Here is a 19,206-nt window from a genome sequence, read left to right on the forward strand (position 1 = left end):
TATTTAGGTTAGTGGTTTTTGGTAATTATTGCATGGTGATAATATCTTGTTCTTATTGACTAACACTTTATAATTTATAAAATGGCAAAAACCATTTATTGCAGTTTATTTTTATTAGTTTTATGCTTAATATATGAAACGTAAGCATTTAATAGTTATGATTAAAACACATATGAATCAAAAAGTACTAAATAATTTAAATGGAATGTTTAGGTATGGAAATAATTATGTAGTTAGGTATGTATCATTGCCTTCACGTAGAATTTCTGACAATATTTTCCCATATGATTCATCATCGTCACCGTCATCATCATCATCATCATCAACGGAATTACCAAAACCAAATGAAGCAGTGGAAGATGCAGAAGAATTATCAGAATCAGCTGCAACATCATCACCGTCATCACCTTTAAAGAGTAATATAAAACTTAAAAACATTTTAACATAAATATTTTTACATAGTATTACTATCAATATTTTTCATTTTTTGTTTTAGAATCATTTAGTTTGTGCAATTTTTTAGAACGTGATAGAAATCGTAGATTAGGTCTGAATAGTAAATCTCAGCATGAAACATACAATACAAAACAACCAAATGTTATGTATTCAGACGATCTAAATAATGGAAATATACAAAATAGTATGGCTTCAGATTATCAAGACATTCCAAATTCAAACAAAATGAATCAATTTGTTAGGCGTATAGTACGACAAAACCCTTTGTCCCCATCATCTAATGTTTATGATAGTCAACGGATCTATGTTGGTAATAAACCAAATAATATGATGTTCACAACTTTCAGTAATGGAGACAGTTATTTGAAAGATACAATGAGAACATTGATAGATAACTTCAAGTCATTTGGTCAAAACCCACACAGTAGATTGTGGGGTAATTTTCAGGAAACAGGAAAACCAACAAAAATGGGATTAGGTTCAATGAGATACTCGACAATCATTCCTTCAACTGGTTCAATTAATAGTATGGGTCCATACGTTATCACGCCACACAACAGAAAACCCGAAACAATAAATTACCCATACTCCAATCCGTCCGGTTTGAGTAAAGACGAAGCTAATAGAATCCGAAATCAAGTCCTCCAAAAATCTAATTTGTATAGAGAAAAATATAATCTCAAACCACTTAGTTTGGATAATCAGGTAAGTGGAAAATTCTATTTAACTGTATATTCTTTATATAATTCGCTTATAAATTAATATAAGAATTAGAAATAACAAATATTATTAACTAGATTAACAAACAGTGGGGATCGGATCATGAAAAAAAAACGCATTTATTCATCCTGGTTAAAAAATATGTACATATTAGAATCAGTTTTCCTTTGACGGTGTGTGTTTTAGACATTTTGAAAACAAAAAAGTAGATATTATTATCGAATTGTGTTGTTTATTTTTTTCCCCCGCCTTTTACGATTACGTCACTATTGAATGAATACAGAGTATATACTTAATATATGCTGTACACAAATAATAATGACAAATATTGTTTGAAATATTTTACATACGTAGATATAATATTATGTATATTATAAAATATATTTAGATATAAGTATATTATAGCACCCAACACGCACACATTTGATAACGAACTGGTCGTTGAGATTATACTAATAATATTAAAATATACGAAAACATTTAATCAAATTCAAATAATATTGTATGTACGATATACGCGTTGCCGACGATAATTTGACACTAATAATTTTATATTTTATCCCCGCTTAAATGATCAATTCAAAAATTCAAAAATTCAAAAATAGGATTCACCGAAAAGTGAAAATATATCTATTTTTATTGTACAACTATTTGATCAATTTTCCCAGAAATAGCTACAACACTACATGCCATATTATAAGATGACGTTTCTATTATATAAATTTATATAAAAACATCAATAATAATTACAAGGCGTAATAAATAGGCCATCCAAATACACTACGATTTTGAGTTCAGTTTTCAAGTAGGTGTCTTATAATAAGTGCTATGTTTATAGTTTGCGCATCGTTAATACTCGGTATAGTCACCGAGTAATTTATTTAGGAAATATATGCTTATAAATTAAGTTATAATACTGTATGCTTCTATTATAATAACTGCGGAATTCAATATTTTAGACAACTAAAACTGATGTAATTAGTCACATCCAGTATTTTTATGGAAATATTTATATTTAAATTAACACAAAACTTGTTTTTAACATTATTGTTTGTTAAATATTCATCTTAAGAAAAATTAAAACAATAATATTCTATCTTTTGTATGGCGATTTTATTTATTGTGTATTTTTTCTAATCTTAAGAAATATATATATATATTTCATTTTAGTTGAACAATTGTGCTCAAAACTGGGCTAATCAAATGGTGAAATTAAATATATTTGACCATAGACAAGATAACGCATATGGAGAAAATCTGTACTCAAGTTCAAAATTAAATAATTTAGGTGAAAAAGCGGTCGAGGATTGGTATAATGAAATAATTATGTTCAATATCGCTGACGACGAAAATGGATTGTTTGCCAATACTCCAACACGTAAGTAATTCATTAATTGAAAATAACGTATCTACAGACTACAGATATATTATGTTTTTATAATATACATATTCGGCCACTTTTAAATATTTTATGAATCATTTGAAATATTTCCATAAACAATTTAAAGCGTTTAATAATATTTTTATGTGCCTGAATGAACCTACGCTTTATATTTTACTGAACAAAGGTAAGTTAGGTAGGTACTTTAAAAAACAAAAAAGTTGCCCGTTATGTATTTTATTATTCAAGTAAAAATCGAATAAATAAATCAGTCGATAATAATATTTCTAATTATTTATTATAATATACTTACTATATTTTCTAACTTACATAAATAGTTTAAATGGTATCTCATACCTATACATTACTTTTGGTCACTTAATTTTTGTAAACATTTCACCACGTGTGGCGTGTGTCCTAGTTGAAATGTTTCATTTAATAAGGCCTTCAACAAGTATTGCACATATAGAATACGATAAAAACCTCATGTTTTATTTTTTTAAATCTTAGATCACATGACACAATTATTATGGAAATCATCAGAAAAATTGGGTGTTGGTGTTTCGAAAAATCCGAATGGTATGTATAACGTTGTGGCCAACTATGATCCCAAGGGAAATATGTTGAATTCTTTCAAAGAGAATTTACCAGATATAAAACAAGAAGACATTAAAGAGGCGAAACAATCAATTAAATTACAAAAAGAATCGGAACAAAAACAAAGAACATGATGGTTTTCGAGTTCAACAATTCCAATACAATCAGAATTAAAATACGGGTCATATTATAATTAGAATTATTAGGTTTATTTGTCAGAGTGTCAGGAAACTGAAACTTTGTAAAATAGTTAGAAATATATTTATAAATAATACTATAATAATATTGAAATATAATTATTATTTTCATCATATCTCATAAGTCATAGTCACAAATCAATATTCATAACGTAATCAGTTAATAAGTATTCAGTACTTATATCTTTGTTGGGAACACTTAAGGTACCTATATAATTTTTATATGTGATTAAATATTGAATATAAATTTTCATTACTTAATAGATAGTATTAGGCGTAATAAACAAGTAACTATATAGAACCCAAAACCATAATGGATACATTTTAGATTCTGAGCGGGCCGATTGAACTATAATTAATTTCTAGATCACAAGCTCCCAACCAGGGTGCTGCAAACTTAAATTGAGGGTGAAATAATTTTTTTAAGAAAAAACCTACTTTGTGTATATTTACGAAAACATTTGTATCAATTCACCTCGGTCGACCGACAATCACACAATTTTTCCGTAACTGAAATAATCAATATTCAAAAATCAGCACATTTCCGTTTTTAATTTATATCAGAATGAATACTCAAAAAATGGTCGAATTACTTATTACAAAAATTGTAGTTATTGTATGGAAAAACATGAATTGTACTGTTGACTACTTTACTTACTAGTAAGTTACTATACTATACTACTTAATTACTTTACATGGATTGTACTATTCAGTGGCGTAGCCAGGGGGAGCTAAGAGGGCTATAGCCCCCCCCCCCCCCATTGACTGTGTTTATTATAGCTATTGTAAGCTATAGCCAAGAAGGATGCAGTTAAACGATTGGAGCCTGTAGGCATAATAAATAAATAAAAATGTTTATACATGTATATAATTTAAAAAAAAAAATTTAAATAGAAGAAATATGTTATTTGTATTTTTTGAATTTTTTTGTGAGACTTAGCCCCCCTCCCCCCATACAAAATTCCTGGCTACGCCACTGATACTATTGTCAATTGTTAATAATAATTGTTGCCAAGCTGGAAAAATAATTGTAAGAGGGCGTCTCATCAACATTTTATCATTTATTAAGAAAATATTATTTTTCAACTTTAATTATTTAAGACTAAATTTTAGCATAATAATTAATAATTATTGAAGTTTAATTTTTGAACATTCGGGTTTCCTAAAAAAACTCCGTAGGGTACCGGGACGTTATCTCCAAAATCGGTATGTTCTCGGTCAGTCCAGGACTCATGGCAAGTTGTAACCCAGCTATGTTTAGGTTATCAATAAATATAGTAATATATAATATATATAAATATAGTAATATTACTAAATTACAACACAGAACAATATTCTTTTGTGAAATAAAAGAGAATCCCATCATGATGTTTTAATTTTTATTTTTTCATCGAACCGCAATGAACACAATGATTATGATAACATTTAAAATAAGCTAGTCCAATTATTTATGAATAATTAAAAATTTTAATTTATACTTTGAATAAATTATGATAAGTATCCTTATGAAATAATAATCATAAATAAATTGTTTTTAAATATTTTGAAATAACCATGATAATATTTAACACTTTTAAATTATAGATGTTACTACTTACTATAATATACTTCTACTATGATAATTGATAATACTATAACGATTGTATATCCATATTATGTAATATGTACAGATTTAATTACATAATTAATTAATTAAGATTTTATTATTCAACAATTCTTTTTATTATTAGTAGTTTCTGTATAAATCGTCATTGTTTCCGCTATGGTTGTTTTTTTCTCATTTAGTGGAATTCGAACTTTTCATTGGATGAATAATTTTTTTTTTTTGAATCCAATCGTTACGTGGTAAATGCCATTATGCCAAGGTTATTGACATAAGGTTATTACACTGGTATTTATTGTTCAAGAGGATTCAGGTCTTCGAGTACTAGGTTTGATATTGGCGTCGAATGTTTAACATAGCCAACATTCTTAAACAAGCCCAACGAAACTTTGTTATTTTCATCAATGAGTACATGAGGAGAGACGCCATTCTCGCCCATTAGCTTTGTAACTGCCAACACAATCAGCTTACCAAAACCGCGGTTTCTGTAACCTGGCTGAACTGTCAAAGTACTAAGACCACCATAACTGCCACACATGGCCCACGCCAATAGTTCGCCATTGTGTCGGCTAAATACACCTGAACTAGTGTTGAGCTTTATCGTATCCGAAAGGTCAGACTTGGGGTAAATATCTTTGGTAGTCCATAACGAATAGATAAAGTCAATATGATCCAAGGTCAATTGGCCAATAAAAACATCTTCGGGAACCCTGAAAAAAAAAATTAAAGATAACTGTATATTTGAAATGAGAAATTAAAATTTGTATTTTAATGAGATACGATTTTATTTTATCAACATTTATAAGTTTCTTCTTTTCATGAATGTTTTAAATTCTGTAAAAAAAATTTTTTTCTTATCTTTAATATTATAATCCGTTGGTAATTAAACGGATTATTAAAATAACCTTGTATCCATTAAAATATAATTCAAAATCTCATATATTTGGAACTTTTAAAAATTGCAACGTAAAAAAATTTTTTCTTATCTTTAATATTATAATCCGTTGGTAATTAAACATAATTAAACGGATTATTAAAATAACCTTGTATCCATTAAAATATAATCCAAAATCTCATATATTTGGAACTTTTAAAAATTGCAACGTAATACCCGAACTCGGAAATTAAGCATTTATAGGTTCATATCTTTTTTTTTCATAAAACATACACATTTAAAAAAAACTATTTATTGTATACTATTTTGGAATTTTCTAACAATTAAATATTTTTATTTTTAAGTTTTAAATTATATAATACTGAATATAGTTTAACCAAAAAACGTAGTAACAAATACTAGAGTCATACCTATTTTTGATTTATTTTTGAATTTGAAATGTTAAAAATTGCTATTATAAATTATAATATAATATTATATTATAGATTATAGGTTCACTATGCAATTAATGTTTAACCTTAAAATTTAAAATGCAGTCGAACGCGCTTTGATTACAACTTATGATAAAGTTTAAAATTTAACCCTAATATTTTCCATTTAGGTATAAGTATGAAATATATATTCAATAAATATTGAGCATTATAAATTTATTAGGTGTTCCGTGTCATCTAGTAACATCTAACAACATAAAAAAAACTTGAATGTAGTATAGAATATAGCTTATGAAAAATCTTTTAGCCAAATATTTAAAATGTTTAAAGATCTTAGTATAATATTAGTTGAATTTATAAATACAAATTTGAATTTAGGTTTAAGTCTTGCAAGACCTATTAGACAACTTTTTTAATTTGAAATCAATTATTTTGAGATTAAGGAGTGAAATTCACAACAACCCGATCAATCTGATATTTACTTTAACCTAAATTAAAATTTGTTTTTTGTATTTATTAATTGCTTCATTATTTAACTATTTAGTGTACCTATTACAACATTTTATTCCATTTACAAAATATTAACATTAATCACTACATTTCGGAGTAATGTCAGCATTAATTACAGCAACATTGGAATCACTGCCTCAATATAGATGAATTTTAACGCCCATATTTTTAGACGAGCCGTCATAGTATAATATTATTATCTAAATAATTCTATTGCGTAGATAAAAAATGTATCACATATACGTCCAAAATAGATAGTATAAAAATAAATAAAAACGTGTGCAAAATATTAAAATCATGAGCCAAATTATAAACTATGCATAATATAGTGTAATAGTATCTATAGATTCTGAATACGCAATTGTGTGTAATGCCGTGTATATACTCACAAATTATAAAACTAAACTTAACTTTCATAAAATTGTATACAAGATGTAACCAATAATAAGTTCCAAAGTCAAAGATTACATTATTATAATTTAAACGTTTTGGCTGTACCACGCTATACGTAATGCACACTTACCTAATACAGTAATAGATAATCATGTATGTAGTTAAAAAGCGTATATCTTACTCGTAATCTAATCTGGCAGCTACGTCGGCTGGCATCCACTTAAGCACAATATTTGCGTACAGTTTACTCTTCAATCCTTTTTCTTCAATCATCGTTTCCACAATGGCCTTTATCCTGAACGAAATAGCTTGTAACAGCGGTTTCTTTTGCCAGTTGATGATGTCAGTGCTAAATAGTATCCTTCGGAATTGTTCTTCGTTGCCCGGGCAAGTGTATGTAACTATGGTGTCCGGATAATTTTCTTCCTGAAATTAATATTACTGTGAAGTTCAAATAATGTTCTTCCAGCGTCATGAATGAAAAAAATACTAGAATCAAAAAAAGATTCTTAAAAATAGTATTAACTATCAGCTGATTGGCCGTGTAATAATCTAAAACGTCCGAACTTTTAGTGTAGATCACATTAAAAATCATAGCAATTTATACAACTTATAAAACAAACATTTGTAACCAATAAGTACTTTTTAAGTTTTGCTGTATAAAAATAAAATGGTCATGACATTGAAATCTTTCTTATTCAACAAACGTATTTATGATTCGTACTTACAGGTCGTGATAAAATCCCAATAAATGTTCCATTTTCAACGTCATTAGAAATATAGTATAATTTGTAACTCGATGCTGAATTTTTACGCATCCATTTAAATGCATTTTTGATAAAATAATATACCTGAAAAATACGAGTACAAATGATGAAATTAATAAGTACAGAATCAATGTGTCTTAATAAGTAAATTTTTCATTTCTGTATGTTTGTTAGGGTTTTCTTTATTTATAGAGAAATTTTTCTTTTTTTGATTGATAATTTATGATCGATCCTTCCAAAAATTTTGTAATATGTATAAATATTAAAAATTATGTATACAAAATTTGAATAAGTCTAAACCTATTAACTCTGTATATTCTAAGTCTAATGTCAACTATGTACCTGAATAAACCCAATTCCTTATTCATGATCTCCCGAGCAACTGTTTCTTTAACAAATCAGATGTTGAAAAACGTTTATCACGCTTGAAAGGGAATAAATCTATTGACCCTGAGGGTATATCAGGCGATTTCTTATTCGCGATCAAATCGTCTATATTGAAAGCCCTTTATGACTTCGTTTCATAATCACTTGATTCCGGATCTTACCCGGAAATTCTCAAACTTAGTTCCATAACGCCGATATTTAAATCAGGTGATATTTCTAATGTAACGAACTATAGACCAATTTATTACTATCATCAGTTATAGGTAATTATAGGTAAACTATTTGAATCTTTATTGTTAATTTTTATCCAACCTGCGGTAAATAAAATCATAGTGGATGAGCAACATGGGTTTAGCCTAAATTGATCAGTTAACTCGTTCAATCTTGTGTTTACTTATTACGTGTTTGATGCCTTTGCAATAAAGAATCAGGCAGACGTCATTTACATTAACTTCAGTAAAGCCTTTGATAAGGTTAACCATTCTGGGTATATTTCTACTTTACCGGGCACCCTTTTTTTTGCAATTTTTTTTTTTTGAAACCTATGTAGTTAAGTACGCTGAAAACGATGGTGAAGTCAGATTATGTTTTAAATAAATTAGAAAATCCAGTATAATCGAATGAGCCATCGTGATCCAGTGGTATTATGATGACTTCGACATAGTGAATGACCCGAGTACAAACTTTGAACATAGGGGGAAAAAATTTTGCACATTTTTCCATTGTATCCAATAGTACCTAATCATTAGTTATAACAGTGTGGTTATGTGATTTCTTATCACAGGACCCAACCAAGAGTTGATAAGTTTATAAAATTGTAATCTACTTGAGGTGAGGTGGTATTTCACAGCAAACCATTTAAAAGTTTAAAAGTTTAATATCACTCATATTTCTTCTTTCGCTTAGGGTGGATAAATTGAGTGCTATTAAGACGGGTTTATAGTCATGGGGTTCATGATTAATGCCCATAGATCGAGAAATAATGTTTAAGAAACGATGCTGAACACGTTCAATTCGAATATCACATTTGGTCCTTGGAGACCATGTAAATGTAAATGTACATGTAAATTAGAATTAAGTAATTCATTAAAGTATGATTGATTATTCACTGGCCTCAATCCCGACCAGTGACTCCGTTTTTTGAGTGTGACTTTGTAACCGTAGGGACACCTTTAACATACGATATTACAAAATTTGATTCGCCTGATTTATTTCTATTCTCGATTTCTATATGAGCAGTACGGAGTAGCTCCCGTCCCAACAAAGTCTTGTCACGGATTATTCAAAGACCATCGCGAATACTACTTCCGCTTCTAACTGCCTGTCTGAATTCGGATATGAATTGAGCTGCATTTTCTTTTGACTTACAAATTATTTTTATCGGTCTAGGCATTGATTATAGAATAGACAGATAGCCCATGCAATGTTAATATTTGGTGACCATGCGTAGGATGCAACCACTATGGAGCGCTAGTGTAGTTGGGATGCAAGGAGGTGGTACCCCCATCATAGATGTTTGCCATGGATATGCGGGGAAGGGAAGAGGTGGCTTATCGCGAAGTGCCGATCTAAAAATAGAGTAATAATAAGAAACTGAAGATATACTGAAATGATTGGAAATAATAATTTTATTATATTATCATTTATTACTATCTTGTTCATTGTGGAACAACCGCCTTCCGAATTTTCTTGTTTTTTGAGTTATAAGTTGCATTTACAATTAAAAATTCTTAAACATGTCTGGAAATAAATGCCAATATTTAAATTGTGGAAAATCAAAGAAAATGTTTCCAAATTTAAAAATGTATCGTTTTCCAAAAGATGATAGAAAAGAAGTATGGATAATACATTCAGGTGAGTAATTAATTTTAAATTTTAATTTTTCTGTACCATTGCGAATATTTATAATTTTTTTTACACATATTTTTTTATATCTACACAGGAAACACAAGTTTGTTTTCTGTTGATCCAGATAAACTCCACAATAGGTACATTTGTCAAGAACATTTCCCACCCGAAAGCTTTGTACAAAATTTTACTCAAAATCGTTTGATAGATACTGCTATTCCCTATAATTATCAATCTAAAACACAGCCATCTACATCATCAGGCATTAACCAGAATGATGAATCTCAGCAGGAGTATAATATAATGTCAACCCCAACTAAAACATATACACACTCAAAACCAGACATGGTAGAGTTAGTTTTTCCGAGCCCCCCTTCAACTTTTTCTACACCTCAAAAAATTAAAATATAATTGACATGCCTAGCCCAAATTTAAAAAGGAAATCTGATTTGATAGAAATAGATACACCTAGAAAAATCAATTTAAAACAAAAATTAAAACTAAAAAACAAATTAATTCATAATAAAATAACTCAAATTTCAAAATTAAAAAAAAGAGTTAAAACTTTTAAAACTCATAATAATGCTAAGAATTCAATAAATATGCATAACTTTCCATCAATTAATTCTAAGGCAATGGTAACAATGCAATTAAAAGATAGGAGTCGTCCGTGGACATTAAATGAAAAAAATTTAGCTTTAAACTTATATTATAAATCACCAACAGCATATAAATTTTTACGTTCACAAAAAGTTAATTTACCTGGGCCATCAACTATTCGTCGTTGGATTGGTCAATCAAAATTCTTACCAGGTTTTAGTAAATTATTTTTCAGTCATATACAAAAAAAATTTGAGTCATCTGATTATAAAGAAAAAGCTTGCACTGTTTGTTTTGATGAAATGTATATAAAAGAATTTATAGAATATTCCAAAGAATTTGATTTTATTGAAGGTTTTGAAGATTTAGGTCATTATGGGAGGACCAATAAAAGTGCTAACTGTGTTTTAGTATTTATGGCTCGAGGTATTTACTCTACATGGAAATTTCCAATTGCATATTTTCTTGTTCATTCTGGAGTTAACAAAACAATTTTAAAAAATTTAATAATTGATGTTTTACAAAAGTTATTTGAGGTTGGGTTGTGTCCCAAAATTATAGTTTGCGATCAAGGCACAAACAACCAAAGCACTTTAAAATCATCAAATATTTCAGAAGATAATCCATTTTTTTTTATCAACAACAATAAAATTTTTTCTTTATTTGATGTTCCTCATTTACTTAAAAGTATTAGAAATAATTTAATTAATGCCTGTTATATAAAAGATAATAAAATAATCTCATTTGATGATATAAAAAAAACATATGAGTTGGACAAACAAAATCATAAAAGTAAGTCTCTCATCAAAATAACAGATGCGCATATTTACCCTAATTCTTTTCAAAAAATGCGTGTTAAATTAGCAGTACAATTATTAAGCAATTCCATGGCCGCAGCAATCCGAACTTGTATACAAACAGGACAACTTCAAAGTAACACTTCATCGAATACTGCAGATTTTATTGAGTTTATTAATAATTTATTTGATTGTTTAAATAGTAAATCTTTATATAGTCATAATCCATACCTCTGTGCATTAACTGATCTAGGTGCTGTAAAAAATTTTTTATTAGAAGCTTCACAATACTTCACAAATTTACAAAAATTAAAAAAAGGAAAATTATCTCAACCTCCCTGTTTTAAAGGGCTTACACAGACCATTAAAGGTGTATTGCAATTTTTTGAAGCAGAGAAATCTAATGATATTGTATTTTTAATGACTAATCGTTTAAATCAGGATGTTTTAGAAAACCTCTTTAGTATTTTTCGACAAAATGGTGGTTATAACAAAAACCCAACAGCTAGAACAATCAGAACTTCCATAAGAAGTAATTGTATTTTTTCTTTATGTACATCAAAAGCGACAAATTGTGAGGAAACCCAAGAAGATGATAATCCAATTATAATTGACCCAGTTAGTTCACTAAATAAAATAAATTTTAACAGTTCAAAATTATCATCTGATTCCGACACAGAATGTAATTCTAATTTATCTCTCTGTTTTTTTTTCATCTGACGAGGACTCAAATAATACTGATAGTAATATTGATGTCACTTTAGAAGACTGTTCTGTAACATATTTCGCAGGATATTTGGGCTATAAATGTATGAAAAAATTTAATTGTAACCAATGTCAACTTGAACTATTTGTTGATAAAAACTTAAATGATAAAAAGCAGTTGCATCTTCTTAATAAAAATTATACTTCAATTGATAATGAAAGTGGACTTAAAGCACCATCAAATAGCTTAAATAATGTAGTAAATAAAATTTTAAATATTTTTGAAAGCAATTATAAAAACTATTTGCATAAAAAGAAAATAAAATTTCAACTAACTGAGCGCTTAAAAAATAATAATACAATTAAAAAATGGCTTGATGAATCATTGACAAACTGCATAGATCATAAAATGTACATAATTGAACAACTTTTAATTTGTAAAATATTTAATAAAACAAAATTATTTTCAACTACCTCAAAATTAGCAAAACTTTCTAAATTAAAAATATTAAACCATATTTAAATAAATTAAATACATTTTTTCTTGTTCTGACCTTGTACCTATTTGCATAAAACAATATAGAAGCAGTCTTAACTGTCCTTTTTAGGACAATTCACATCAACTACATTAAATAGTTCTTTTCAGGACTAAGGATCAATTAAATTAAATAGTTCTTTTCAGGACTTTGCTTTGATTTTTAAATAGTTCTTTTTAGGACTATTTGCATCAATTACATTAAACTGTCTTTTTTAGGACAATTCACATCAACTACATTAAACAGTTCTTTTCAGGATTAAGCATTGATTTTTATTATATTAAACAGTTCTTTTCAGGACTTAGCATTAAATTTTTAAATAGTCTTTTTTAAGACTATTTGTTTCAATTTTATTAAACGGTTCTTTTCAGAACCAACAAACATCACAATTTACTTTTATTCTAATAATTATGCTTCAATATAAATGTATAAATGTATTTTACCCTTATTTTGTGTTTTTTTAATAATAAAGACAATTTTTTTATTCTTTACCTAGTATTTTATTTCTAATCCAGTTTAGCAATCTTGGTATATCTTCACTCAGAATCGTTTTTCATCATATTATATAGACTTATAGTTGGTTTCTAAACTTTACACATTCAGTATGTAGGTACTTATAATAACAAAACACAACTATTATTTTATTTATAAATTATATTAATAATTTAATTATGTATATTATTTATGTTGTTATTGAGTTTTTATTCATTTTAAAATTTGAACACAAAAATACAAAACAATGTATTTTATAAAGTATGAAAATACAATAAAATTAAAAATTACAATATGGTTAAAGATTTGCTTTATTTTTAAAACTTGGTAAATCTAGTATAGTATGTAATGTTCAATTAAATATTTCCGCCCAAAGCAGATTTTACTGAATCGTAACATTCCAAACATCCAAACAAAATTGATCTTTCGTAATGAAATTAATTAATTATTGCTTTCTGTAGTAGAATTCGGCATAAAAATTAACAATTTTGTGAATATACTATTTAGCGATAGTGGCAATCATAGCGCAATGCTCAGAAAATAATAAATATAGGTTTATCCATGATAAAGTCATTAATAGGCTTATCGCTTTTTCTGTCACTACCTCAAACCGGTCTAGGAATATGTTATTCGCCGTCAGTAGTAATAATATAAAATTAATTCATACAACGCTACCTACCGGCAGCTATCATAATTAAAATTGTAGTCGCCGAAAATCCCTATAGCATGGTCTATCTGTCTATTCTATAATCAATGGTCTAGGTTTCTTGGCCTTATTATTACCAAGGCGAACTAATTTGAAATCAATAGGTAAATCAATTTGAATGGGTGACATAAAGCACTAGATAGCTCAGCATAATCATCGGAGATTCTTTGATTAATTGAAGGTGAATTCGACTCAAACATCCATGGAGTTCTTGAAATTTTACCGATTGAGAATTTTGTATTTCAAGAATAGCTTTCATTAAGTCATCATTAGAGTAAGTATTATTGGTCCGCTTAGACATCGAAGTAGATGTACTACCATTTGAGGCACTACGAAGAACAGGACCACTTCCTAATGGGCTACTTTTAGAAGAAATATTGGATTTCGTTGTCGGGTTCATGACAAGGTAAGATAGGTAAATTGTTGGACAATTAAACTAAAAATACTGCCTTGAATGACTTGAAAAGGCAAAACAATTTGCAGCAAATATGCGACCCAGAATAATGATAATATGTAAGGGTTTCAAATTGAAGATAACGCTGTTCCGTATTATTACGAGTAGAGTGCCTTGATAGAGGCATCATCTATCAAGGCACTCTAATTACGAGTATTAACCCTACAATGCATGATTTTTTTTATTACAATTAAAAAAATTTTTTTGGGTACTTCTAAAGCTATATAATACGTAAAAAATAAATTTAAAAATCTATTTTAATTTTAAAAGTTGAAAAAGTTGATAAAGTTGGTTGTTGCTGTAGAGCAACATTATGCATTTGTGACTACGATAAATAGAATAAAAAATAAATTTTATTTTTGTAAAATGTTGTCATATTTATAATAGATAAATTAGTTAAATTTATACACATTTTAATTTTTCATAAATAAATCACTCGATATCAAACAACTTAAACACATAATCTAACTTCACATTTTTTTTAAATGTTGTCATATTATAATTTATAGATAGGTACTTAAAATTAGTTTAATTTTATACATTTGAATCATTACATAATTAAATCATACAATATTATTAGGTAGTATGATACTTTTTGAAGCAAGTTTTTCCCTTTCCAACACATAATCCAACTTTACATTTTTCACACTCTTGCCATGTATATCCGTTGCAACCTGGCATTTTACAACGACTCCTCGTTGGTGCATCAGTCGGCCAGTGATCAATGCGATCCATGCGTATATCTTTATTTGGTGGTTTTGAGGCATTCGGTTTCTTGGATTTTTGTATTAGTGCATTCTGGATGATATTTGATGGCCTTCCTCTAGTGGAAGTTAACTGACCAACTTTGCACAAAGATATGGCCAAATCTTCTTTAAACGCAGCTAATGTCATGGGTTTTTCAATGTTGCCCCTAATTTTATTTTTTTGAGCAATTATTCGTTTATGTAACAACCATGAATTGACAACAGTCACGTCAAGTAAATGATAGAAAATTCTTAAATACCATTTACGACTTCTTATTTTAATTTTCTGTCGTCCTAACAAACTATCCAACAGGTCTACTCCTCCCATGTGTTTATTATATACACTTACGATGTTTGGGCAGTCTATTTCAATGGATTTATTTTCCGTTTTTGAAAATCTTTTTACCTTAGAAATCGGATCGATTTCAACAAATGTAGAGAGCAAAGTTACCACCTTATTATCACGCCAGCAAGTGGCAAAAACTTCGTGATTATTAATATTTGCCAAACAATAATCTGACGAACCTCGTGGTTTTTTTAAAAAATCCTTATCATTAGGTAATAAGACATTATTTAGGCGATTTCTGCGAACCGTTCCCAAAGAACATATTTGACGGTTTTTCATATACACCATCAATGGTACAGACGTGTAGTAGTTATCGAAATAAACTTTATAATTCATATTTTTCGGAATTATTCTGCATAGTCGAACGACTACATTTCCCGAAGCACCAAAATCTGGTTCCCATGAATACCTATTATCGTCATTATTTTCCTGACCACTATACATTTCAAAATTATAGGAAAAACCAGATACACCACATAATACAAAAAATTTGTACCCCCACTTATGGGGTTTCATTGGTAGATATTGCTTGAGAAAATGACGAGCTTTAGTTGAACATAGTTGTTCATCTATGGATAAAGATTCTTCTAAAGGTATAGAAGCAAATCGTTTTTTTAAAGTCTCCATAACTGGCCTAATTTTATGTAATCTATCATGGCCAACGTGGCCTTTAGGTAACATATTACTATTATCATTGAAGTGTATAAACTGACGAATTTGTTCAAATTGGTTGACGCTCATTGTTTCTTGAATAATTTGATTTCCTAAATTTGGAGACCAGTATTTTCGAATATTAGAAATATTTACTAAGCCCATTAAAAGACAAATTCCTAAATATTTTTTGACGTCATTTGAAATTATTTTGAAATTTTTATTTGGGTCTGTTTGTACACTATATATCAATGTTTCATACACAATATGATCAATTAAATCGTCTTGAAAAAAGTAACCAAATATTTGGTAGGGAGTACTTAAATTTAAAATTTCATCTGAAAGTTCAGAGCTACCAGTAAATTCTACATTTTGGGTAGACAATTTTTCGTGTTTCCAAGAAATATCCAATTTTTGCTTTTTTTTGTTATTTGTTTTAGGCTGAGGCTTAGCAACAAAAGGAGGAGTCGTTATATCAATTTTGACTTTTTTTCTTAATTTATTGATTTTGAGGTCTGGAGTTTTATATATTTCATTTTTTGTGCGCGGCTGTGCAGAAATAGATTTTTGAAAACGTATCGACGGACCGTCAGGTTCACATTCAGTATTTTCCATGTCAACATTAATATCCAAATTACTATCTAATAAGTGTATAGAATTAAGGAACGGATCTAATTCATCGTCATCAATATTTTCTAAAAATTTATCGAGTGCCTCTAAATCAACTATATTATCATCTATATATATACCTTGTTCGTCACCAGATTCTAAGTCGTCCTCAGAATCAGATGGAGGTTCATTCTCCAGTAATTGTACAATTTCTCTATCGAACAAATGTCTTCTACACATATTGAAAAAAAGCACTAATTTATAATGTAAAAATCAAAATAATAAAACACGTAAGAATACGGCACTGAAATACGTCGAAAAAATATACGTCCCGCGTGTAGTGCTAAATGCATACTGTTGCGTATGAGCAACAACCATGTATTATTGATTTACAAATAAAATATTTGAGTTATCTGTATAACCTTTGAAATTATCTAAAGTTTAGATATATATCAACACGATAATATTTTTATTATTACCAATAGGCATATTTTAAGATTAAAAATAATTGAAAAAAAAACTCAGAATATTGTCACATTCACATGTACTGGTTCTTTGATAAATAGTTTAATTTTTCCAATTATATACTGCCATCTATCGGTTTGTAAGTAAATCACGTGATAAATTACTATACATGGTTGTGATTATAGCTGATATACACTAACTAACATTATATAATACCTGATTATAACCATTTTTATCGGTTGTTGCCGAGAAGCAACACCATGCATTGTAGGGTTAAATTAATGACACGGAGTGTTCGATCTGACCTTGACACGTGCCGGATAACTATTATCGCGTTTGTGCGCTGTGCAGACCGAAATATAACGATAAAGATATAATATAGTATTATTACCTTAATAAGTCTGTTGAGATGTAGAAAATGGTCCTTAACGGAAAATACTTTAAGCGATCAGACTCAACAACGACACCTGATCACACACGCACTTTTTTTTACATATGTAGTATTTTTAAATTTAAAAACGGTCAACTTTTTCCAACTAAAAACGTGAAAAAAAAACGGAGCGATATTAGATTCTGAGTGGAGCGAGGAATGTATATCTACTATATACTTTAATGTCATGCGGAGGTAGCCACTATATAATAATACTTAATATGTTACTTTAACAGGCGGTTAAATCTGGCGACCGGTTAGGTTAAGTTAAGGGATAAGGGCGGTTAAGTTAGGTTACTATACTTGATCATTTTATTATTTAACTGTTAGCTCTGTTTTAAAAAAAGAAAATATGTTAATAACAAATATCATTACAATTGTAAAATCTTCGTTTTTTTTTTAAAAAAAAAAGTGCAAAAAAAATTTTTTGGGGTGTGACGGGGTATCGAACTCTCGGTAGTCCGTACCAAGCTAATGTAAATGCGTTGTTACTATTGCGCCATCAATGAACAACACTCTGCATTTGCAGTATAGGTATTTAAGGGCTATTATATTATGTTAAAACTTCAATTAGTTGTAACTATGAAACTAACTTCGTGCGCCAAATTCTGATTTCACTAACGTTTTTTTCAGCCAAAAAATGACTAAGTCCACCCAAAAAATGCAAGAAAAAAGGGTGCCTGGTAAAGTAGAAATGTTCCTTTTTCACGAAGTTTCATCGATGGATGGCATGACTCAAACTAGTCTTTATAAAATGAACGTAATAATAAAAAAAAAAAATTAAATATGTTTTTTTTAAATATTATAATATAATTACGTGAATACTGTTCGGCCAATCGCGTTTCAATACTTGTTCGCAGAAATGTTCCATCATCGTTTCGGGCATTTCTTCGAGAACTTCGTTCTCCATGATGATGTTCTTGTATTCTTTGTCGGCGCGTAAATAACATCACAGATTCACAGAATAGATTAAATCAGAATGGAAACTCTGGCCGCCCGAATTTTAATCCGCCTATTGAATGGGCACATCAGTTTCCCCAGATAATAAAACATTTCTTTTTTTATTATTTCAAAACTATTTGGCTACACTGTTAATCAAAAATTTTTCGTTATCAACCAAGAAATACGAATTGTAAATATTATGTTTTATTTTTTGTTAGATAAAAAAATTAACGGGTTTTAATGTTTTTAGTATTTTTATTTAAGTTTTTAGTTTTTAGCTTACAGCACTGGACGAGGATGGTCGTATTTTGTTGATCAACGTTTTTCGTGTTTTTTATGTTTATTTCCATTGTCCATCCATTTCTACAGAAAATGGTGTTGGTTCCAAGCTAAGACTTCACTTAAGTAATGTTCCTTTCAGTCATCCATGTAAAGTTTTCGACAAATCATTTTTATTAAATTTATATATTAGATTCAGAATTTTTACGTTAGTTAAATTTTTATAGAACTAAGCTACATGAACAAAAATTAAAGAATAGAAA

The 19,206-nt window shown here is 28.6% G+C and overlaps 3 protein-coding genes across 3 annotated transcripts; 2 read left to right on the forward strand and 1 right to left on the reverse strand.

Moving 5' to 3' along the window:
• Positions 1-3,475, forward strand: LOC107166599 (uncharacterized). Its single transcript, XM_089219694.1, has 5 exons — positions 1-140; positions 214-416; positions 497-1,161; positions 2,347-2,554; positions 3,068-3,475. The coding sequence occupies exons 1-5, from the start codon at positions 82-84 to the stop codon at positions 3,286-3,288; spliced, it is 1,356 nt and encodes a 451-aa protein (XP_089075820.1). The 5' UTR covers positions 1-81; the 3' UTR covers positions 3,289-3,475.
• Positions 3,476-4,713: 1,238 nt separating this feature from the next.
• Positions 4,714-18,702, reverse strand: LOC149058245 (uncharacterized). Its single transcript, XM_089219695.1, has 4 exons — positions 18,540-18,702; positions 7,912-8,034; positions 7,365-7,609; positions 4,714-5,664 (listed from the first exon to the last, which is right to left on the reverse strand). The coding sequence occupies exons 1-4, from the start codon at positions 18,630-18,632 to the stop codon at positions 5,247-5,249; spliced, it is 879 nt and encodes a 292-aa protein (XP_089075821.1). The 5' UTR covers positions 18,633-18,702; the 3' UTR covers positions 4,714-5,246.
• On the forward strand, positions 10,053-10,596 carry LOC149058246 (uncharacterized). The gene is made up of 2 exons (XM_089220588.1): positions 10,053-10,191; positions 10,280-10,596. The coding sequence occupies exons 1-2, from the start codon at positions 10,074-10,076 to the stop codon at positions 10,594-10,596; spliced, it is 435 nt and encodes a 144-aa protein (XP_089076714.1). The 5' UTR covers positions 10,053-10,073.
• Positions 18,703-19,206: the final 504 nt, after the last annotated feature.

The sequence above is a fragment of the Diuraphis noxia genome, unplaced genomic scaffold (genome assembly GCF_037042655.1).
Source record: "Diuraphis noxia isolate RWA-SAM2 unplaced genomic scaffold, SU_Dnox_SAM2 contig0002, whole genome shotgun sequence".
Lineage (NCBI taxonomy): Eukaryota > Metazoa > Arthropoda > Insecta > Hemiptera > Aphididae > Diuraphis > Diuraphis noxia.